The following is a 25,948-nucleotide window of genomic DNA, read 5'->3' on the forward strand; positions in this document are numbered from 1 at the left end:
AATTTTCATACATAAAGTACATGTAATGACAAAATAATAATTTGTAAACAAAAAATGAAGACAAAGATCTATGTAAAGCCACAAGCAAAAACTAAAAAGCAAAAGCTCTACTTTCCTTCAATTTAACTACATTGTGTAGATTTCAAATTCTATAAAGCTTGCCAAAGTATGGAAAAATTATAGAAATAAATAAAAAAACAATAATTATATCAAATATACAAGGTACTGGCAAAATGTGATAAATCTCAGCTTTGTGACATATAGATTGTTTTTCTGAGCAATATAATGTGTTCCTCTCTTCTTCTGCTGCAGCATCAAATATGCTGACCTCACTTCCTCTTTGATTTCATTGGTTCCCAGTAATATGAAAGCCAGCCAATAAATATCAAGTATTCAAACTGAGGCTAAGGAAGGTTCAGCTGGTTTCCTAAAATCTAATTCCTCCATTGTTATGGATCTAAAGATCTAAACACAATCGTGTATGAACATTTCATTTACATGTATATATTCAAACATTGCTTGCAAAAACTGGCAAGGTTCTTCATGTCTTAAATCAGTTAAAATTCTACTAATCTACCAATAAATTTCAAAAATGAGCCTAGATGTAAAGATTCAAAGATTCTCCTCCTTGCAAGCATTAATTTCCAGTATACAAAAAAGAAATAAAAAACCTATTCAGGAATATCTAAATTTAGACATGATGAAATTCATATCTAGCTGCCATTGATTCAACAGACCTTTAAAATCATCCACACATTAAGAATATAAATTATAACCAGGACAGGCATTTCTTTCCTTTAAAAACTGATTCCTTGTAAACAAAAAGAAAAACAATAAAAGCTTGTTTGTAGATGTTGCTATGGCAAGTTGAAACTCGATTCCTGCTCCCATGGTTTCCATTTGTTCTCGAAATCGACCAATCATTACTTAGAAAAAACTCAATTCCAGTTTCCATTGGTTCCCTTTGTAGTACCAATTGACCAATCATTATTGAGGATCTGGATTTAAACATGATGAAATCCCTCGCCAGCTTCTGCCAGTTCCCTGCACTCTGAGTGCCAGCCATTCGTTTGGATTGGACACGTGGCTAATTTTGTCCTCACTTTCATAGACTGATCTCTCGCCTTGAATATAATCCATTGAATTGTCTTCACCTGCAGAAGGAATATGTCATAAAAATAAATATCATATTGTAGATTACCAAATAAAATCCATCTGGACTTTAAACTACCATTTATTATATTCATATATGTTTTTTGTTCTCCAATCAGCAAATAATAAATACTTCCATGCAAATCAAGCTTAAATGATTGAGATGTTTACATTTTAGTAAGAAAGCATTATCAATTTAGATTTTGAACATTTTTGGAAAAACTGCTCTTTCTTATCCAAAAAGAGATTGATCCTGAATAAATGTGTGAAATTTCGAGTCAATATCTTCATTGGTTACTTTCACAAAATGTTTTAGCAAGACCTATTGGTTTTGGACAGCAACCCTCAATACTTTAAGCAGTAAATAAGCCTCCCCACCAAGTGTCACTCGGTTACTGACACCAGGGCTAATACAAAAGCCACACTACTCCTTTATTTATTAACATAATGCAATTAAAAAATAAATCTTACTATTTTCAGACGCAGATCCCCTGAACTTGCTGGAAGATCGCTTGAATGGCTGCTTCATTAGGATAAGCACAACACCACTGAGTGTTTTGAGTACTGGCAGATCTAGAATGCTTTGTTGTACCGTTTCCATGACGATACTCTGATGTAACCATGACTTCATGTACTTTACATCACAACCTAGTTGACACGCCCCTGTGTAACTGTAGCAATGAGAGCATTAAAAAAATGATGAAATATAATTATATTGTCAACATCCATGATTATTCAACTACTTACAAACTGACAAGATTTGTTTATATCAAATTTCTGTTTATGAGCCCTGTCTATCCATCATTCCTAGTTTATCACCAGTATAATTTCCACCATGCTGTTACAATACTTGCCATGTCTAGATCTAAATTTCAAATTGATCATTTTTAGGAAATTTCAAAAACTAAAATTCTCGTGCTATTTCAATACTAAAATTCATAGCCAATTTCAGTGCTAAAATTTCCAATTCCCAGCCATATTCAATACTTATATTGTCTGTCAACTTCTATACTAAAATAATTAGTTAAATTGTCAATTCTTAGCAAATTTCAATACTTATATTGTCCTTTCTTAGCCAGTTTCAATGAAAAAAATTGTCCATTCTTAGCCAATAATAATACTAAAATTGTCCATTCTCAGCCAATTTCAGTACTAAAATCGTCCATTCTTAGCCAATTTCAATACTTAAATTGTCCCTTCTAAGCCAATTTCAATACTAAAATTGTCCATTCTCAGCCATTTTCAATACTAAAATTGTTCATTCTTAGCCAATTTCAATGTAAAAATTGTCCATTCTTAGCCAATTTCAATACAGAAATTGACCATTCTTAGCCAATTTCAATACTAAAATTGTCCATTCTTAGCCAATATCAATACAGAAATTGACCTTTGTTAGCCAATTTCAATACTAAAATTGTCCATTCTTAGCCAATTTCAATGTAAAAATTGTCCATTCATAGCCAATATCAATACTAAATAGTCCATTCATAGCCAATATCAATACTAAAGAGTCCATTCATAGCCAATATCAATACTAAATAGTCCATTCATAGCCAATATCAATACTAAATAGTCCATTCATAGCTAATATTATTATCAATACTGAAATTGTCCATTCTTAGCCAGATTTAAAACTAAAATTGCCCATATTTTGCCAATTTCAATTCTGAAATTGTCTTTTATCAGCCAATTTCAATACTAAATTTGACGTTCATAATTATACAGTACAGAGTTTAGCTATACTAAAATATATGAGCACCGTCATGCGATTTGGGGTCTTAATGACATAATGCGCAAACATCATAAATGACGTCAAAAGTCATACCGGAAGATCATTGCGAAACTACACATGTTAATCTAGAAGTTTTGTTTACGATTATTATCGACAGGTTACACGTATTTTCTTTGCGTAAAATGGCCGAAGAGCTAGAGGTAAGTTTCTTTATTCGTGTTTTTTAACAATCTACTGTATGTTTATGTTTTAAATCTGATTTCATTTGAATCAATAATGTTTTGAAGGTCAGTCGGTATTTGAAAACGAAAGTAGAATACATTCGTGAATCTCTTTTCACATCAGGTGCCTATTTAAACGCTGGAAAAAAGTTTATCATGGTTTATAGACTAGCATGAATGTTTCGACATTTATCTTTTTCTCTAGAGCTATTTTTATTTTCATCTAGAACTAGAATCTAATAAATTAAAAGAAAAATATTTGCCGCTTTGCGAGACTAATCCTAGATGTAGTCTACATGAAAATAGATTCTATTTACAAATGAATATATTTACACATAACGAATAAACACTTAAAACTTTGGTATATGGATCGTACATGTACATTTTATATGTGATAACTAATTTGTTAAATAGCTGGAATTAGTGTGTAAACTGTCGTCTGGAACCGCGCTGTTTTTCAGTTTAAACACCGCCGTTGTATAAAGAAAATATTTCTTCACTGATAAATGTAAATGCCTCTGTAGCTAAACGGTTACGCCGTTCGCTTTTCGTGCGGGCGGTTGAGGTTCAAAACCTGCCTCTATCTTATTTTTTTAGGCATTTTTTTTAATCACATGCTGATTAAACAAATAGCAAAAAGTTTAACAGTAAAATGTTAAATTTTTAGATTTTGCAATTAATTTTTCTATTTATTAGTCATTTATGTTTGATATTAGATTTTGCATAAAGAGGTATGATTAATATATTATTTGTATTTTATTTTCAGGAACTAGAGAGCCTTTTATCAGAGCATTTTGGCAGAACACCGTTTACTACACCCTGTAATACCCAGGAAGATGTTAGTAGCAACAGCGGTTCTGACCAAGACATCAGGGAAAATAGTATAGTGGAGAGCCTTGTTATTATATAATTAACAAACTCTTATCATCACTTATTCCCTCTGACAAAAAAACAAACAAAAACATTTCAAAGACCTTAAACCAAGGACAGCCTTTCTTCATACAAATACATGAAAATAACAAAATTGGATTATTTTTATAAAATTTCAAAAATACAGACCTAAATTTGATTTTTTCCTGAAGTATAAATGACATCCATGCCTGACACAGTGCCTCGGTTGCTATGGAGATAACACTGAGTTGTACCGTCTGCTTTAGCTTGCTAACACCCTCTAAAATAGGCTCTAATATGGTCTCTAAGGCATGTTCTATGTATATATTGTGATCTCTAGGTACTTCTGAAATAATAAAATTATTCTATATTGATGAATTGCCATGTACAACAATAATTTTTATTTGTTTGGGTCGTCAGACCAAACAAATAATGGTAGCGAAATTTCAGACTCTAATGCTGTTAATTGCAAATGCCGAAAGTAGTCCGCTTTTGAGCGGTTACTTTCCTTTGTATGTAACACTAAGGCCGAAAGATTCAGGGGAGATCACTGCGTAAATATGGTCACATGACAGGCGCATTAATTTTCAAGCAAAATAATTCCCGAATGGTCGAAGATTTCTAATATTGTTTTATTCTTTATAGATATACATGCTTTTAGTAGGCGCCATGATTATTTACACAAGTGTTAAACAACAGCTAGCGTCGTTACAAACCCTAATTTAGAATAAAATGGTTTTCTTCAGGCCGTTAACATATAAATTCACCGTGGCCGAGGGGTTTGTGCGCTCGCTTAGGAAGTGAGAGGTCTGGAGTTCAAATCCCAGTTAAGGCAACTCTTTTTTTTCCGAATTGTTTAAGTCAAATAAACATTGGATTGAATATCAGTGTTGCAATTAGTCTTATAGCCAATCTACTACAATTAAAACGCTGGAAAGCAATTGTGGCACTATACAAAAACAAATTGTTTTATAATCTCATAACCTTCACCTTTCTGACATTCTGAGACCCAAACAAATTTAGCGCCTTCTGTGCTTTGATTTATATTCTAAATTGGTCGAGTATGTTACTGTCTTAAATTTATATAAATGTTCAATATGTTCAACACTTGATTATACATTACTGATTATAATATTAAGAATAATTTTGGCTTTTGAGCTAAGTCATTTAACTCTTAGCCTGCTTGCATCAACCCATTTTCCTTATGCTGTCTGCATATGGTCTGCACTGATTGCTATTCAGGAAGTACTTATTTTGAAATATTCCCTAAAAATGATGAATGGTTTAATCAAAACAGACGCTAAGATAGGCAAGTCCATTCTAAATATTTTATAATTTAGCAGGGTAGGTATTAACCATGTTCTGCATGTACAGATTTTTTCAACAAAGGCAGTAACTATTTAATACACGACAACAAGTTTCCAAAATATGACAGTCATATCAAAGATTTGCCATAATCAATTTCTAAATTTTTTAGTCCCTGGTTTACTAATAAAAAAGTTTATCTGCCAACTTACTCTTTACTAGAAACCAGAAAGGGTGTCCTTAATATCTAATATAGAGAAAATAAGAACCCAACAATAGTTTGTTTTGTTTTTCTGTAAAGAGTTCAAATTTTGAAAATTACGTTAGATTGCAATCCTTGGCACTCAAAATTCAAAACATGATTAAGTGATAATCTGCTACTTCAATTTTCAATTATGATTTAGATATTTTCTTGATATTATTTCAAGAAATTTTATGTAAATACAACTGATACAATTCTTGGCATTACCTGCTTCTGGTTTTTTCCTCCACACTTTTCCAACTGGCATATTGCCTTTGAAATATTCCATCGCAGAACTGGTACAATTTCTTGAGAATTGTTTCATACTAAGGCTAGACAGTCCCTGAAAACATACAGAAACAATGTTGTGTTAATTTGGAAGGCACAGATAGACCAACAGTGAGATTTTAATATGCCACCCTTTTGAGAGCATAACAAATTATCTTAATGGCATTGAAAAATATCATTCTGTATTCGATTAAGCGACCTTTTTATCTTTCTGGTTAAATTGAAATAAAAGTTTGTTATATTAAACACTACCATGCTAAATACTTAAATTGGATTGATGATACTAATTCTCTCAGGTTGATAGTTTTACCTGGTTTTTATGCCAATGTTAAAACGTTTTTTGGTCAAAAATCTCTGCGGCTCGTCCAGCTAACCAGCTTTCCTGGCTAATCAGCCAGTAACTTACAATACCTCAAATAAGTGAGCCACTACTAATATCACATGATTTCTGAATCAACGATAATAGACAAGAGAGACAAACTATAATTAGTCTGAATGTCAGTGAATAATTGTCACCGAGTAGTTACACCAAGCCCGAGGATCGATCCAGCTTCCCCTTGATGACAAGTTGGTAGCTCTCTTTATTGAGCTTAGTGGGCAGACTGTAACAGTCAACTTTAGTAGTACTTTCAACTTTCAGTGCTTTAAAATACTAAAGACGTTACTGCAATTTATCTAAGTTGCATGTTTACAGCTTCCATTTTATCAAATCGAGACAATCAAAATGCTTAATACTAGTGCAGTATGTAACTCTCGGATCGTCAATTAGATTTTTACTTATCTGTTTAGTAGAGGCGGGGAAGCATTGTCAAGTTTCAAAGGCTGGATTTTTGGCAAAGAATAGCCTCCATAATTCATTCATATGGCAAACGAGAAACTGTTTGCAACATGCACCAAAAATAATAATTTGTCCAAATGCATTCGCTCATTCAAGCTCTCGTGTTCTGAACATTGGCAAATTCAGAGCGTGAAAAATACTATATATGTATGTAAAATAAGAATGATTTTGATGGGTTGTTTTCTATTGATAATTTTTCTATTGATGTAAAATTGCTTAACTATTGTCGATAATATTGTAAGTTTACTTCGACTTTAAGTGTAATGGTATGTAGCCGATTTGTACATAGAGTGACGGGATGTTTAAGTGCCTTCGTTATAGTTTTTGTAATTTAAATTTTTGCAACGTGTTTACTAATTCAGTTGACAGTTGAAAAAATGGGAAAATTTGTCACTTAATATGTATGTTAAAGTCCTATTCTAATGCTGTCATTTTTTGTGCTAGGTGTAATTCACGGGGACCTGTATGACCAGAACATTATTGTACACGAAGTCCCTGGACAACACGACATACCAACAGACCAACGCATCCATGATGTATCTGCTGTGATTGATTTTTCTGACATATCTTACTCTTACATTGTGTTTGATATTGCTATTTGCATTGCTTATATAAGCATTGAGTGCCCGGATGAAAGCCAAGCAGACGTAGGCGGCCATTTTCTTTCAGGATATTACAAGACATGCAGTCTTAACAATGACGAGTTTGAAGCTATAAAAATCCTAATTTGTGCCCGACTTTGCCAGACCCTTGTTTATGGAGCGCATACATACGCACAGCAGCCGGGAAATGATTACATCTTAAGCACGCAAAAACGAGGATGGCCTCTACTGCACAAACTATGGAAAACGTCAACCGAACATTTATATTCAAGATGGAAAGTAATAATGAGTGAATATTAAAGTAAAGAGCATTAAAATGATTATCTTCATAATCCATTATGATATCAGAAGTAACGACATATCAGAAGTAATATTAAAAATAATATCATAAGTAACGAGATATTAGAAGTAACGCGATGTCAGAAGTAACGAGGATATGTTGAGGTCTTTGAACAACCAAGATTTTTTATCATCCTTTCCTAGCTGAATTTATGTAATGTACCTATTTTAAATTTTAAACATTCATATGTCAGTTTACGGAATTTTAGCTTTGCAAAAACGTGCCAGATTCCAAGAATAGTTAAAACTTGCTTGAAACTTGCAGCATACCAAATACAGCATATCTGCTAATGTTAACATGGCACAATACTCCATTCTATTTGTTAATACATGTACTGTGGGACAACAGGATTTCAAAAAGAATAGCAATGAATAATTCTGGTATGAACTTGATATATTTTCCAACAATATTTCAACAGTGGCAATAATAACATGGCTATCTACTGAGCTTAGCCGGCTGACTGAAACAATCAACTTAAGCTAAACTTTCAACTTTCAGTGCTTTAAAATACTAAAGACGTTACTGCTCAATCAGTATAATAATCACCTGTAGACTGTCCATTATTGTACTGAGCTGGTTTGCGATCTGACCTAATCCAATGACTGAATCTTGACCTACTTTTGATGACAGTGACTTGGATACCATCTGCGTTTGGTAAAGAGCGGATCGAGACTCGTCAATCAAAATCTGAAATTTTTTTTTTATAAATTTACCTATGATGAAACTAAAAAAAAATATATATCATATCCCAAAATTTTAAAGAAGAACTTAATGGTCTTCTTGCTGATAATTTTTTGTCTAAGAACAGTTAAGTCTTCATTGTAAAGCTTCTGTTCTATCTTAAAATAAATCTTAATAGTTTAACACTCATCAGTTAAACAAATTAGCACAGAGGAAAGGCTATTTCGGTAACTTACTAGACAATATAATTTCTAAATACCTCCTTTTTTTAAGGATTGACAATAAATCATGTTTGTCATACTATTGGTGAGCCAAATTAGTCAGTGACTGACCCACTCAGTCAGTCAAATTTTTATAATACCTCAATTCATATGTAATTTAATGTAAAGTCCTACCTACATTTTTTATTAAATCTGAAGCACAAGAACAATTAATTATTCATTTTTAGTGAAATCGATTAAATTACCTTTAAGTCAGTTTGCGAAATGAGCAGGAAGTTACCAACGGCCATTGATGCCAGATACTGATGTGTTTTATTACGACACCATAGCAACGATACACTAGATGTCGCCACCAGTCTTGATGCTACAGCAACCATCTCGTTCACAGATGCTGGTAAACCTGAAAGTACAAGAAAAATTGTCAATTTTTACATACAAACAACACTTTAAAAACATCATCTTCCGGGGTAAAGGTCATTATTCTTTAGATCAGAATAAAGCAGACTGTCGGGTCAAGGCGAGGGCAAATCAAATTAATCTAATTAACTTAAAGATATAAAAGTATCAGTAAAAAATGTTAAATCCTTTGCCAAATTTCATTGTTTTGCTTGGTTTTAGTGTTCTTTTATGTAATGCAAACATTATGATAGTCTTATGGCAACTTTTCAGCTATACTGGTGGAGAAAGAGTCAAGACTCTGCATTATTCAGGGCACAAAAAGAGCAACTGTGCTGAATCCAAACCTTAAATTTAAAGATTCCACATGAGTCTTAAAAACACTCACCGCCTGGTGCAGGATCAGTGTTTTCACCGAGGTTTTCTCTGAGCAGGTTGAGCACCGGTTGGTACGTATCTCGTAACAGCATTCCCGTTCTCGTACTGTAATCTCCGTCCACTAGAGGGCAGGGGTAACATTTGTCACGTCTATTAGAGGCTAGTGCTTCACACATCACTGAAAAAAATCATTCATATTTTTATCAAATCTAATTACATTAAAAATTTGGAAAAGGCAATCTGGCCACTAAGGCTAAGCCACAATGCAAAGTACAGTTCTCGTTTATTTGAATTGTTTTACAGGTTTCACCAATTTATAACATAGCCTATGCTAGGGGGCATGAGGGATGTTGCACTTATTCATTATCCCTCATGTACAGACTCAATCAAACCGAGTCTGCAATTCTGATGTAATTTTGTTGTGATTAATGCTTCCGAGGGATCACTTTGTTTCCAGATTTTTTTGGTCATATCTCGGCAATTGATTGCCTCACATGCTCTCCTGGATAACTAACTAGTGATACCCACTATCTCCCCAAGTTACAGACTACCAAGCTTACATGATTTCTGAATCAGCAGTGAACACATATAACCATTTAAGACTTGATGTCTGAGATCAACACTCAGGAAGAAATTTCTCTTTGGAAAAATTACCATGAAAAAAACCCTTTTCATAGACACTTATGAAGTATGGTACAAAGTATAGGTTTTTTTAACTTGGAAACTTGCCTCCCAACTTGAAAGGAGCATAATGTAAAATAATGACACTATTTTAGCTTTAATGTTGCACTTATAGAACTAAGATTCCACATGCCCATTTCATTTTCTTGTACATGTAAATATATATTAAATAAAAAAACGCTAATTTAAATTTGCCGTAGCTTTTGACCTTGCAGCCTTCTTCAGCAGCATTTATTATACATACAAGGAGGCCATAAGGTCAAAAGCTAGGGCAAATTTTAATTGACGTTTTTTTATTATATATGGCAAGTTAGAGATTTTATATATTTTATATGTAATTGCAGAGATTTCAAAACCTAATATTATTGGTCAGGCAACAGTGTAAAGAATGCTTGCATAGAGCTACCAACATTAAAACTCCTAACTCCTTTCTTGAAGGCTTTAACAAACTTACTTGTATCCCAGGCTCCAAAGGCTGAAGTATGGAGACACTTTCTAGCTGCATTTAACATTGGTACGACACTACCAGGTGGAAACAAATCTGTAAAATATAAATAGTATCTCTTCATTAACATAGGTTTAAGATTTGTATATTTGTACAAGTACCATATAAACTGCGCATAAGACGAGTTATATAAACAAAGACTTTTATTAGTTTTAACCAGTCTGTGTTGTTAATGAATGAATTATGGCCCTTGCTAGAACAATTATTTTGATTATATCGTCCCCTTAATACTTCTATAACAATTAACACTCAATTTTTGGAGATGTCAAATTATTCTTAAATTAAGTTAAAATTCTGAAAATTGTTGTAAAAATTTTGAAAAATATATGTTGAAAATGATCTTCAATATATTAAAAAAGCCTGAAAACAGTTGAATTTATATAATTATTATAGAAAGTTAATAATAAACAGTCTCATTTCATATTATTGAGGTAATTCTCAACAAAAATTCAAAGTGTGTACAATTTAAATTGTTTTTTTTAATTGACTATTTTCTTGTTGTTGTTCTCCCCCTCACAAACTTCGAGGCACTTAAGGTCTCAGTGTGTTATCACAAACTTTTAATTGTAATTTAATTAGGAAGAAGCATAAAAGAGCTTTTGGATTCAAAGAATCTGATTAATCTGTAGGCAGCAGGTGGCGGCTAAATCTACTCGTGTGACCAGTGCAAACCAAGATCAGCCCAGTATATCAGGTATATCTTGTAAGTATATCTCTGAACAGGCTGATCATGGTCTACTTTGTTCCCTAATTCTTTTTCTTAATTTAGCCACTAAAATCTTCTCTTTTTTGTGGAAGAAAATAACAAAAATTCCACAAGTCTGACAGGAATATTTATTCCAGGGTGTTCATTAATATGTTCACATTATACACAGCGGGGAGTAACTTGTACAAGCAATTAGTGATAATTTTCTGTCTACTGTAAACAGCTATACAGACTGGGGCATTTTATGACTGTCAGACGTTTCCTCAAGAAAGTCTTATAATCGTACAATAATTATAAATAATAGATAACTACATCTCCATCAATGCGGCTCCCTGTTTATTATACAGTATATTTCCCTGGCGGCATTAGAATGAGACTGTAATAAGAGAGAAATATAAGTTTAACTTGAGCCTAAATCCTTAGTACTCTCGATGGGAGCTGAAATAATTTGTATGTGACAATCTTTCAAGCTGGACAAAAAACATTCACTACTTTAGGTAAATTTTACTTTTAACTGGTACTGATTGAGTAGCAATCATGGTTGTGATCTATGAGGGGCTCAAACTAATGATATATGGACTGAGCTGCTGACACCTAAACCACTACAGGCCACTGCTCTCTTTATTTTTTAAAATCGCATCTTATTCAGAGTTAAATTTGTTATACTTATTTTTCCATATTTATATATTCTTTCGACTCAAATAATCAAATTACAATACATATAACAATATTTCCAATTTATTTCTTTATCTTTTATTAAAATAGTAAATATATGTATATTATAAGTAAGTTCTGTGTTCTTGAAGTTGCACATGCAAACATAATAAACAAACAGCACCAGTGTCACCATGCAAAAAAACCATGCACACCACAATCTGTGATTAAATACACAAACCCATTCATATAACGCACTCTAGCAATGCAAACAACCCCAAAAGAGAAGCAAAAACAACATGCAACACAGAAAATATCTCATGAATATCAATTTTGCAAATTTCTAATTGATTACATGTATGTAACAAACCAAAGATACATTCAACTGATAACCCTAAAGCTGTTAAATTTCTTGTACTTGTACTTGTACTTATATTTTGCCTTCCATTTTTTAAACTGTTTATTATCAATATTGGATATATAGAAGATGAAATTTCGAAAGTTAGTCACCCAACAGTATAGAGCCTGGTCATACCCCATTAATGTGCATACAGGTCTGGCTCTAAACGCTAATCATACTAATTTGGCTTAAAAGAGGATATGGGTAAAATATCTTTAAATTTAGCTCTAATAAGTCTATACATGTACTAGTTAGTATAATATACTCAAGCACTACAATTCACTTGAACAGTTTAGCATCAAAAACAAGACATACACAGCACAAAGCTTGACCTATAGTATTGCAGTTTACAGTACAATGTAAAGACTATATACACAGCAAAGCTTGTCCCAAAAGACCAAAGCAATTCACTTTCAAAGCACACCAAATGCAAGTACTTTTTATTACAAGACCTGTCATTAGGACAACATGCCCGACTGTTGTCATTGCTTCAGATAGTAAAACAAGAGTTTGGACAATGTAGAATTTTCTAAGTTTAAAAAGGAGCAAAGTTCTGTCAAAAACAGTGTTGTTGGCCTTGGTCAGTGACCTCCTTTTATGCTCTCAAATAATGCTTGAAGTTTCAACCCATTCCTTTCAGATTGGAGATACCAACCTTAAACTCACTGCAATGACAATGCAGCACACAAAAATTTAACCAAAGCGTGACGCTGACGCCTATGCAGTTACAGCAGCTCTCCCTATTTTTCGATTAGATAATTGAGCTAAAAAATCATAGTTCAGCATTTATTAAAGTAAGTTTCAAGGCCAATCAATCAGCCAGTTTACTTTGAAGCTAATTAACTTTTGGCACAAAGTCTTAGCAATAAATCAAATAACTACAAAAAGTATGCTGTCCATTTCGTGCTCTGGCTCAGGATTCAAAATGATAACATGTTATAAAACCATGGTTTAAGCATTTAAAAAAAATATTTATCCATGGTAAATACATGTATGTTTAACATGTAAAAAGCATTAATTCACAGCAGTTTTAGCTTGCCAACAGTATTTAAGAATCAAGGATACACAACAATATTTGGCCTATAGATTGGTACCAAAATAGGGTACCAAGACTGCAACTGGGACAGTAACAACACAGATAAAGTGTAGGCCAAGTACAACTGCATAATCATTATTGTGTTTCATAGTGTAAAAATAGAGGTAAGTTTTGATCAAATTATTAAGATCCATAAATAAGAATTAGCATTTCATCAGATAACTATGCAGCAAAGCTTGACCTTATATGTAGCAAGGATAAACAAGGTTTCTTCAGTTTAATTAAAAGAAAATCTTTAAAGAAAGCTTCAACATTTTGTCAATTATTTCTTGGTTTCAGTTAAATATTTATTATGATCAATTTAATACAACAAAGGTTACAGTAAGCAGTTTATATCACATCAATTCACAGCAAATCTTGGACAGTTAACTTTATATAATGGACTTGCCCATTAACTCAGTGGACCTGTCCATTAATGTTTTATGGACTTCAATATCAAAAATGTCCGAAATGAGCTATACCCTTGAGAATCTTAAGCTAAACTGTAGAGATGTGCAGACTGGGTGATTCTATACTTGTATAAGGAACCCCAAATATGAGTTATATTTTTATATTACATAATGCATATTTTTGTACATTTTTGTATCTATATTTTACTTGTTTGTATTTTCAAATTTAAACCTTAAAATAACATGTATTTTTACAGTAATAACTTCTTCAAACTTTGGGATAGAAACCATCATTCTTAACATGTCAAACATACTTAAGATGTTGTTAAATCAACACATTTTGCTTAAGCCAAGGAAGCACTTTATGTCTTTTTAGCACTTTTCTTTGTTCAACAGATGGACTGTTTTTTATAGAGTAAATACAAACAAATACAGAATAATAGTTGAGTAAAATATCACAGCTTTATTTCCTTCTTAGTTTTTGACATTTATAACTTCAAAGTGAAAACCCATTAATAAATTAATTCTACTTTTCAAACAATTCCAAAACATACCTATAAAATAGACAGTTTAAGGCTAGACAGTCATAATTTCTTGGACTGTCAATAAAGGATATATTTTGACTTATACTGTCTATGTGTATTTCTACAGGTATGTTAAACTTTATTTTATATTTTAACTCATGTTAAACTTTATTTTATATTTTAACTCTTTTTCTAAAATCTATAGGAAATGAAATTTTGTAAATTTACTTTAATTACTGACTTGTTAAAATATAACTTTATGTTTTACTTACAACATATTTTTCATAATTTGACTTATATTTTTGGAACACATGAATACATTGAACATTGATTTTTGTAATGTAAATTAAGTATTTTATTATATACATTTTGTTGACATGGTACCTGTTACCTATTTTAATTATCAAAATGTTCTCATAATGCTAAGTGAGTGATTATTTCCCCAACTTAATTTTAATGAATAATTGTTATCATATTGAAATAAATTGTCTATGAATTTTATATATTGATACACATGTATTGAGAATTCTTAATTAAGAACATGTCTTATTATACATTGTATTTGTAATACATAATTCTTGGACTGTCAATAAAGGATATATTTTGACTTATACTGTCTATGTGTATTTCTACAGACTGTAAACAAAATAGAAATCCTTCCCCCCACACAAGCAGTTCGTTAAAGATCATTAAAGATACCTCGTTAAACTTGTAGCATTTAGGCAAGTCCTACTTGTTGCAAAGGCAAGTCCTTATAAATGCAAAAAGCATGCAAAGAAATTAGCAATCACTTAATGCCAATTAAACACCTAGCATTCACACAGTTTTTACAAACCTGGGAAAGGATCAGGTAGGATTATTGGAACACCTATGTCGGGATACTTTGGGTCAATGGGGTGACGCAACATATTTGGGGGTCCTAAAACAACATAATGGTGTTTATTCACACACACACACACACAGAGTTCATGCAAGACAAACAACAATATGGTAAAATAATGTTACAATGTGATGATATCATTAATTTGTAAAATACTATGTGGTATCATAAGTTACTAGTATCTAATTTACCCGTTAACTTGCTGGATTTCTTGAATTGACTCATCTAACTGTTTAGTTTTGGAATTTTTCATTAACAATATTTGGGGATATCAACATGAAAAGCCAATAGTAAAGAGCCTGGTCAGACTAGAGGGATGTGCAGGCTGGCTTGGCTCTAGCTTTTAGTTTTGGAACATTCCATCAACAATATTTGGGGATATTAAAATGAAAATTTTGAAATTGGTCAGCCACAGTATAGAGCCTGGTCAGATTACACAGATGTGCAGGCTGGCCTAGGGCAAAGTCTAATATATCTTCAAGTCCAGCAGATTTAAGGTTAATGAACATTGCTATATAATTACTACATGTTTGTAACCTTTATTTTCACAGTATAATCATATCAATAATATTACCTATCTTAAAATGGCCACATTAAAGTGGAATGGTCTACAATGCAGTATGTTGATAAAAACATTAGAAATGTATAATGTATTATTTGACTATTCTTATGACTTGTTACTAATGAAAAAAAATGTTGATTAAGTTCCAAGTGATTTAGTATGAACATTTATATGGATAATAATAATATTTTGTTCCAAAACAACTCATATCATCTGCTATATAAATATATGTAATAATTCTGATCAGTTGTATCTCTCACTTGCCAACAACAGTTATATATATTTAGTTTGTGCTTTGTTGTTATGTCTGTCTGATACTAAACATTATATATCAACATAATAATTTATTGTTTTATATACCTTCCATAACAGACCAATTCACTTTAAATTATTTATAATTTCATTTAAAGAGTGGAATTGTGCAGTATTATAAATTTGTGCGAAGACTTGTGGCAGGTTATATGACCAATATATAAATGCCAGTATGCTATATAACCCCTAATGCATAGCAGCTAGAGTAATATATGCTTACATTGTACCTCAGTTTAAACTGTTTATACCATGTCGTAAGTCTTTATAACTAATAATTTATTTATAATATAAGGTAAAATTTAAGGTAATGGACCCATATTTACAATTGGGTCAATTTAAGATATGCTAGCAAACAACTGAAAATAAGGGAACTTGCATATCATCAACATTAAGTTTGTTTTAATGTAGATAAATCTATTTAAGTAAGTCTGACTACTGACTCAGTTACAAAAACCTTGACCTTCAAAAAATGTTTCTGATGATTTAAAAGATTAATGCTCGTGCAATTATATCTACAGAATAATTTACCCATCTCTTTAAGTATTGCACTTTCACAATATGCTACATCAATTAACAACTATGCTCTTTGAATCACATATTGTCTAAATTGTTTTCTTCTAGGAAATTTGCCATATTATAAGATACATAATAGATTCTACTTCACTTATCAGATCATTAAAATTTATCAAGTGCCAATTTCAAGTTAAAAGTATCTATTCACAGTTGGTATAGATATAAAATTATAGAATTAACATGCTGGTAAACTTTCCAAAAGGCTATGAAGTAGCGGTGGCAAGTAGCCTATGCCTCAAGTACTGAACCTTACGGGTCTGTATATAATACTGTAAAAGGAGAAATTTTTGCAAAGTTTTGAATTTTTATTAATTTCACAAATTGAAGATTTTCTTAACCACAAAAAAATATTTGCCAAGTATCTAAATATCATATAAATTTAACAGAACTGCAGGTAGAAATCAGAGAATATTTAACCTTGTTAATTGGTTGGAAATGTTAATTATGCGAAATCTTAGCCTCACAAAAACAGCTGATTTTACAACATTCCTGCAGTTTAAGCGGACCCTATAAACTGCTGGCTCAGATCAGCTCATTTTTTTTTGTATTTTGATACTGAAATCACATAAACAAAATTGCCAATGGACATTTCCAAGTTCATTAGGTAATACAAAAGATTTTACATTAATCCGGCTGGTTGCCCTTGGATGTGCATGGCTCACTTCTGACGTAACATAGGCAAGTCTTCTAAACCACATGCTTTTCTTAGAAATCTTACAATGTTAATAGCTCTGACAGTCTTAATTCCTAAGGACTTCTATTTTATAAAAAAGTTTAAAAAAATTCAGAAATTCATAATTCACGTATTTTCTCAATTCTAAAATCTCAACACAAGCTTTCAAAACAACTGAAATTAAATTCATAAATATTTAAAAATGGAACATGCAGAACAATGAAGTAACATTTAAATTCAAAACATCAATAATATACAACAATTATTGAAACATTTCAGTTGCATTAATCATTTAACAATTTCCATGACAATTAAATACAGATTAAGCTGGATCTCCTAAAAGACTGGGATCCTGATTTTGCCTTGAAATTTGGAGTTTTTACATTGACACTGTTTTTAGTGGCATGAAATTTTGGGGAAAGTTACAAGTCAGTTAAAAACTCAATGTAAAAAGTCACTTTACAGGCATATGAACTGAAATATTTCAAATATATGCAAAAACAATAGTTTATTCAAAAAAGAAATAGGAATTGCTAAGTGAAATCTAACAAGCACTCTGATAGGATAACAGTAATAACTAGAACTGCCACTATCATGGCGTGAATACCCCCGCATACCACTTTGTCAGAATCAACAGTGGCCATTTAGAGCTCAAGGACAACCTCCTTGCCAAATCTGAGGTTACTAAGCCAGTGCATTGCTAAGTTATGTATTCTACATGCTTCAAATGTGAAAATGTCAAAATCAATACATTGCTAACAGGACATTCTTTAGCAATTGAGAAGAAAAGCTTTTTTTTTGTCAAGGTCCCTGTGACCTTGACCTTTGACCCAGTGACCTCAAAATCGATAGGGGTCACCTTATAGTCATGATCAACATCCATGCCAAATATGAAGGCCCCTGTGACCTTGACCTTTGACCTGGTGACCTCAAAATCAATAGGGGTCATCTACTAATCATGACTAACCTCCATGCCAAATATGAAGACTGTGGGTCAAAAGAATCTTAAGTTATTGGGCGGACAAGCTTTTTGAAGTCAAGGCCCCTGTGACCTTGACTTTTGACCAAGTGACCTCAAAATCAATAGGGGTCATCTACTAATCATGACTAACCTCCATGCCAAATATTAAGACTGTGGGTCAAAAGAATCTTAAGTTATTTGGGCGGACAAGCTTTTTGAAGTCAAGGCCCCTGTGACCTTGACTTTTGACCTGGTGACCTCAAAGTCAATAGGGGTCATCTACTTATCATGACTAGCCTCCATGCCAAATATGAAGACTGTGGGTCAAAGGAATCTTAAGTTATTGGGCGGACAAGCTTTTTGAAGTCAAGGTCCCTGTGACCTTGACCTTTGACCTGGTGACCTCAAAGTATACAGGGGTCATCTACTAATCATGACTAACCTCAATGCCAAATATTAAGACTATGGGTCAAAGGAATCTTAAGTTATTTGGGCGGACAAGCTTTTTGAAGTCAAGGCCCCTGTGACCTTAACCTTTGACCTAGTGACCTCAAAATCTACAGGGGTCATCTACTAATCATGACTAACCTCCATGCCAAATATGAAGACTAAGGGTCAAAGGAATCTTAAGTTATTGGGCGGACAAGAAAAAACCGCCGGACAGCCGGACGGACGGACAAGCTGATTCCAGTATACCCCCTTTACAACTTTGTTGTGCGGGGGTATAACAAGTGGGAAATGTAACATGCACTTTGATTGGATAACAATAACAACACACAGTGATGAAAATGTAAAAGGCTACCTGATTGGCTAGTTGAATCCTTGTCTAAAGGTGGTGATACTGATCATGCAAGAACAGAAATAGTAATACAATAATGTGATCAATCTACATGGGAAAACTACATGGAACTGATATGTGAAAATATATAGAACAAAATTATCCAGTATGGATAGGCACAATTCTATCGATACATTTATCATTTAGAAAGTTTCATGTTTAAACATATTCTTCAATTTCTGGCTCTTTTTAAAGTAAGGAACAAATGATTGGCTACTTCTTTAGATGTCCCTTACCAGATACCAACAATTTTTTATTGAAAATTTCTGAGTTTTGAACAAAGAATCAATTTTTTTGATATACTTTTCTCACCTTTTTTTAAAGTATAAATTTATTTTACTTCAAACAACCTTTTTTTGATGACACAAGTCAATTTATGAGGAATTGACATTAGTATAAACTTACAAGTCAACTGTTTCAATAAAATTGTTATAAAAACTTGGTTATGTTATTCAAACATATTGCGCAATAGCAAGAATTGTTAAGAATGTACATGTACTGATCACTTCTAAATAAATGTCAAGTAAATATACAAATTAAATATGAAAAAGGTATGTAGCTTCTTTAAAAAATTATATCTATTATATCTATTTATAAAATGTTGCTGAATGAGAACCCTAAAAAGTCTCTGACCATGTAAACATGATTGCCAGTAAGGTCATACCTCAGTTCCGTGCCATGTAATACTACATAATAATACTAGCTAAAAGGTCACTAAGTACCGAAATATAAACATCTAACTAACTACAATAGTGATTTATAATAGGTCTCAAAGATTCCTTACAACACTGAAATAACTTGCTCTTAAACTTAACAGAAAAAAATAGATATTATTTTTTTTTACCGATTATTTATCAATGATATGTAAAAGATGAATTGAGTTTATATGATCAGAAAATGAATCCACCTTTATGTAAAACAAAAATATACATTTTTCTCATCTGACTGACTAGACCATATCTTAATCATAAAGAATATAGAGGTAATAGACATCTATCACTTTGATTCTAGAAACAATATCTTACCATAGATATTCTAAAGCTGATAACATGGGAGTAAAATGGATTAGATTTTTCATTCAATTATGATAATGCCAATTATACATCACTGTTCAGTCTATGTGATTTCATGATCTTTTACCAATCATGCATACAGAAATGAATGAGTAAATTTACCTGGGAGTAAATTGTAACAGCTATGTTTTATCTTATGATGCCATTAGACATCACTGTATGGTCCATGTTATGTCATGATCTTTTGTCAATCATGCATATAGAAAGTAAATTTTCCTGGGAGTAAATTGTAACAGCTATGTTTTATTTTATGATGCCAATAAGACATAACTGTTCACTCAATGTAATGTCTTTTTAATCTTTTGCCAATCATGTATACAGAAACTAATGAGTTAGTTTAATTGGGAGTAAATTGTAACAGCTATGTTTTATTTCAGGATATTGTAAAGGTTGGTTAATCATTATCATATTTCTATGGGAAATGTTCTGCATAGCATTAGAATATAAGTCTATAAGGTTAATTCAGTGTTATAATAAATCTCTATTTATTTGTGTGACAATTTGTAAAAATAAAATGTTTATTTTTACTAGAAATTTCTTTTATTTCTAAAGATATACTATGCTAAAATTTGATATTTAAAAATACTGATAACTGGTATACAGTCTCTCTTTAAAAGTAAAATAAACACCTTTAGAGTACACAGAGAGAAGATAATGTGAACTACATTTTAACACAGTATGAATACAAAGTGTCATTAAAAGAACTGGCAGTTTTTTTTAATAAAGAACAAAATAATCTTGACCAGTAATTGGGAAAGCAGCTTTCAAAAGAAAAGTTTTGTACTTTCTCTCATTCAATTTAGAGATATTCAGTAAGAATTTTCTAGATTTCATTAAATTTCTGATATAAAAGTATTTTACCAAAAGAAGATGAGCATAGTATATCTTTAAACAGCATTGTTTACACAAAGGAAAACTAATATTCTATACTAAATTTATAGAAAAATATTCATTTTTAAGAAACAAAAATATTAGAAATCGATACACTATAAATTGTACATACCTAATACAAAGCATTGTGTCTTAATCACAATTCGCATATTAAAAGCCATGTGCAATCTAAAGAAATGAGAGAAAAAAATCGTTCAATATAAAAAAAATTTCCTTGACTATATCACTGTGAGCTTTGGTGAATAAACATCTACCATCCAAGTTACATCTATTAAATGTTTTGATAAATAAAAACCTATACCATACCTTTGAGGCAGACATGTTGAATCATATGTTTGACAAGGGCTATCACTGTGGTATTGAGCATTAAAACACTACCAATCTCGGAGAAATACAGCGACTTCTGTCGTACCCAACATGGTTCATAAAACATCATGTATAAACTGGTTCCAAAATGGTTCCAATATGAATCCATGTACCTAAAAATAAACACTTAACAGTATTGTGTACATGTGTTTCCCTTTTTTAAACATGTCCCTTAAAGAGACCCCTTTACTATGGCAGATAATGTCTATACTGATATTTTTTCGAAAATAGGGTCTAAAATTCCCAAATACTATAAATATTCATAATTTGACAATTGTTGTGGATTTTGTTATTCCCCAATTTCCATAATACTAATTTCACAACTGGAACTGAAAGATTTTCACATTGAGCAGACTCAAATTCATTTCAAAAGAAAGACAGATGAATCATTAATTCTGATAAGATATAATTATATGTATGATGAAAATTACAGATACTGTGAGATTTTTGAAAAATGTCTTTTTCCAACAATATACTCCTTTCATTTTTTTCTGAATAAAACCTTGTGACTTATAATGCATATGGGTGTAATAATAATAATAACAAGCAATTATCATAGTATTGCAAGCAATCCATAAGTCCCCTACCGGTAAGAGCCCAAGCACCATTCTGAAGGGCCATTCACTTATGTTTCTATTTTAAGTAAATTTGTTGAAAAAGTTCTTTAAAAGTGATCACAGTGAACAGACAGACAGACGGACTGAAGGACAGTCTAAAGTTATTTTTTAAACATCCCTGTTATCAAAATATAACATTTTAAAAGCAAAATTTAAAAAAAAAGGAGATAACGATGTCATACATGATGTGATTGTAACAAAGAACAATTAGTAATGAAGGTATGAATATTGAATATTTATTTTGAAATTGAAGTAAATGAAAGTTAAAAGAACAAATAGGAAAATTAAAAGTTTAAGGAGGAGATAATTCTGGAAATATGGATGCTAGATTTATAAACCTTGTCATATTATAATGATGTGGGAGTTTGAAGAAAATTCTATCATGATTGAAGAAGTTGGAGTAAAAATTACCAATTTCTCAAAAAAAAGTCTAAGTTCAAAAGGGGCATATTTCTGGAAATAGTCTTGCAACACTCACAAATGTTGAGTGATAATAAGAAACATTTATATGAAGTTTGAAGTAGATACGTTCAGAAAAAAAAAAGTTATTAAAAAAAACAATGTTTTTTTTCATGAAAATTTTAAGTTCAAGGGAGGTAATTCTGATAAATTTTGTGCTAGAGTTGTAAACTTTGTCACATATGATGTGGTTGATGACTAGCAACTTATTTTTAAAGTTTGAAGAAAATACCTTAAGAAATAAAGAACTTATAGTTTAAAAACTTAAAAACTAGAATAAGAAATCTTGAAATTCAGTCTATTTGTTGCCATAGCAACCAGAATTTTCAACACAGGAAGATAAGAAAAGGATGTGCATAATTTCCATACTGCCATCTACCCATATGTCAAGTTTCATAAAAAATATTTTCAATACTTTTTGCGTTATCACTGGATCCAGGTTATGTGTAAAATCTGCCATATTTTCAGTCTATTTGTTGCCATAGCAACCAGAATTTTCAGCATAGGATAAAAAGAAAAAGACGTGCATAATCTCCATACTGCCATCTATCCATATATCAAGTTTCATAAAAAAATTTTCAGTACTTTTTGCGTTATTGCGTGAACCAGGTTATGTGTAAAATTTGCCATATTTTCAGTCTATTTGTTGCCATAGCAACCAGAATTTTCAAAATAGGAAGAAAAAAAAAGACGTGCATAATCTCCATACTGCCATCTATCCATATACCAAGTTTCATTAAAATATTTTCAGTACTTTTTGTGTTATCGCGGGATACAGTTTTGTGGACGGACGGACTGACGGACGGACAGACGGACTGACGGACAGACGGACGGAGGGTAAACCTAAAGTCCCCTCCGGTAAACCGGTAGGGGACTAATAATAATAATAATGATAATAACAACTTTATTTAAAGAGGCAACACAGTTAGGCAAGCCCAGTCTTCCCTACGTGTGTATATAACCAAAATCCCAACGCTAACTAACTTGTTCTCAAACAAGTTGAAAAAAACCCAAACATAACGTCATCTTAGAGCAGTAACGGGTTAATTCCTATTAAATTATATGTTTAATTATATGAACAATTTAACCCATTACTTCACTAAGGTGACAATATGTAGTTTTTCTACCAGCATTATTCTACCAACACCTAAGTATTTATGCACAAAGTTACTATCTTCATGAACCTTTTTGCCCCTTGTCATGTCCCTTGATTAAAATAGCAGCACACATCATTCATTCCGACAGTAAATAATATAGCCATGTCATGCCTGTGTCATTAGATACTCAGGTTATAATGTACAAGAAACTTGACTGCATGGACACAAATAGCATCAAGATGAATGGCACTGTTCAATAATTGTATAAACTTAAAACCACAACTGTGCTCCTATGAATGTGATATTAATACATGTAAATCTGCTTGCGAAGTCTGACAAGGCTATAGGCTCTAAACAGTAGACTGCTCAAAGTTAGCAGATTGCTTTTTAGTATTTTTCTATATAATAATATACACCCATTTGGCGCCTCTGCTCATTCGCTGTCACAGTAATAGTAAAAGCCTGGCTTTCAGTGGCAAGGTAAAATTTTTGTAATCCCAACTATATAATTATGTTCCTTAAAAGTAGCAAACTAAAACATGTTTAATTCAAAGTCAGATAAACAACTTGACGAAATCTCAAAGAATCCCTCCTATATTCAAAGATGGACAAGTCCATAGTACAAAATGGCTTCAATAAGTCTAAGATAAGTCTAAGGATTCATAGCTTTATTGTCAGTGACAGTCTCAAAGGAATGATTCTACAGGTCTCACTCTCCCCACCAAAAGAGGACCTAAATATGCTTTATCTATATTAATCTGAAGTTATAACTCTGCCAATCTTCCAAATATTTGCATTCCAAGGTGCTTAGTTCAAAGTAATGCTAACGACTGGTCAAAGAAAGTTTCATGGCTCAAGCAGTTATAATTTACACATGACATAAGTCTTAACATGCTTTTAATTAGTCAAGGGAAAAATTCAGATGATGATTGATCTCAAATCTTTTTCTTTTTTTTTTTTGGAAAGATTTATGACACTGGCAGTTACATGCTACTATCATCCGGCTACTTAAACCAGTCTACTTACAGACAGCAGGACAGTCTGAAAGCAGGAGAGACAGACAAGAGCAAAGCTTTATGCCCCCTTAACAAAATGTTCCGGAGATACATCTTCCTTGGCTGGATTAATAAATTAGAATTACAAACTATAACAACAAAATCTCACCTTGACGTAAGCTGCGACTTTATTGAGCTGTCTGCAGAATCACCCCAGGAGACTGACTTCCTCAAAGAATCACTTCTAGAAAGCACTGGTGTATCACCACGCGGAGGTTTACCCGAATTCATCATGCTCTGACTGTACTTGACAGCTCGCCTCGATTTCTGATGGTCATTTCTCCGCAAAAGGTTCGTCGAATTGCACACAATTAGTAGAAAGTTTTCAGCAAAGGAGTGTTCTCGTCGAGCTAGTTCCACTAAAGGAGATTCCGAGTCTGACAAATCAGGTGCGCGTATACTGCCGACCTTTAGTATAGCTGCACTAAGAGAGGTCATGCTACCAGTAGCAGTATGATAATCTGAGGTGTCTTTATCAGCTCGTTCATTAACGTGACTAGATTCCTCCGTCCAAACAAAGTTTGGTAATTTTCCTGAATAAAGAAGTTTCACAAATTCGTGATTTGTCGTAAAAAACCGGTGTGTTTCCAGAGCTGCATATCTTGACCTCTCATTGGCAATTATACTTAGCACCCTCGAAAACGGAATAGCTTTAACATGTTCTCCGATATTCGCTACAGAGTTTGTAGAATCAGGACTTAAAGCACTTATATGTTGAGTACAAAATGATTTTAGGCCTATTTTAGAGGTAGATGTATGATTGTCATGTTGTAAGCCATTTATAATTCGGTTCAGATCTTCGAGACCACGCGTTATATTCCATATCATTTCATGCGTTAAGGCGTCCACATTTCCATGAGCAAAAACTTGTAAACCTATTTGAACAAACTTTTCGAGCCACCATATAGCTTTGTTTTGTAAATGTATCAATGATAATTTTATACGGTCGAGCTGAAAATGCAATGAACCAAGAACCGGTTGCAGCCACCGATTTGTGTGCAGTTTTTGTTTTATACATTTCCAATGACCTATTAAAGTTCGTAAATCTTCACATAAAGCATTAAGGCAGAAAATTTTACTAACGGGAAATTCATCGACACAATCATGCGTAATTTTATATAAAATTTTATGCTCCTCCATAACTAATTGCTGTAAATCACGCACGAACGTGATTGATAATTTTAACCGATACAAACAGTCTCTCATGAGTTCCACGCGAGCTCGTTCCTCTAATGTCTGACGTAGGTTAACATATCGCCGTCCAATCTGGGTCGAGTGCCGACAATGAGTGAAGCTTGAACCTCCATGATCCGGTCCCCTTCTTGCTATGTGATATCCTGGTTCCAATAC

At 32.4% G+C, this 25,948-nt stretch overlaps 1 protein-coding gene across 1 annotated transcript; it reads right to left on the reverse strand.

Annotated features, from left to right (window-relative positions):
- Positions 1-206: 206 nt before the first annotated feature.
- On the reverse strand, positions 207-25,948 carry LOC132757244 (uncharacterized; the record flags this gene model as incomplete). Its single annotated transcript, XM_060748458.1, is given in 12 exon segments — positions 207-1,154; positions 1,624-1,823; positions 4,165-4,342; positions 5,771-5,885; positions 8,157-8,297; positions 8,758-8,912; positions 9,297-9,464; positions 10,422-10,508; positions 15,077-15,160; positions 19,005-19,043; positions 21,311-21,483; positions 24,708-25,948. Coding segments are annotated over 12 exon segments (2,748 nt in total), but the record flags the coding sequence as incomplete, so codon positions are not given.

The sequence above is a fragment of the Ruditapes philippinarum genome, unplaced genomic scaffold (assembly GCF_026571515.1).
Source record: "Ruditapes philippinarum isolate M1 unplaced genomic scaffold, ASM2657151v2 ctg6804_1_1_1_1, whole genome shotgun sequence".
NCBI lineage: Eukaryota > Metazoa > Mollusca > Bivalvia > Venerida > Veneridae > Ruditapes > Ruditapes philippinarum.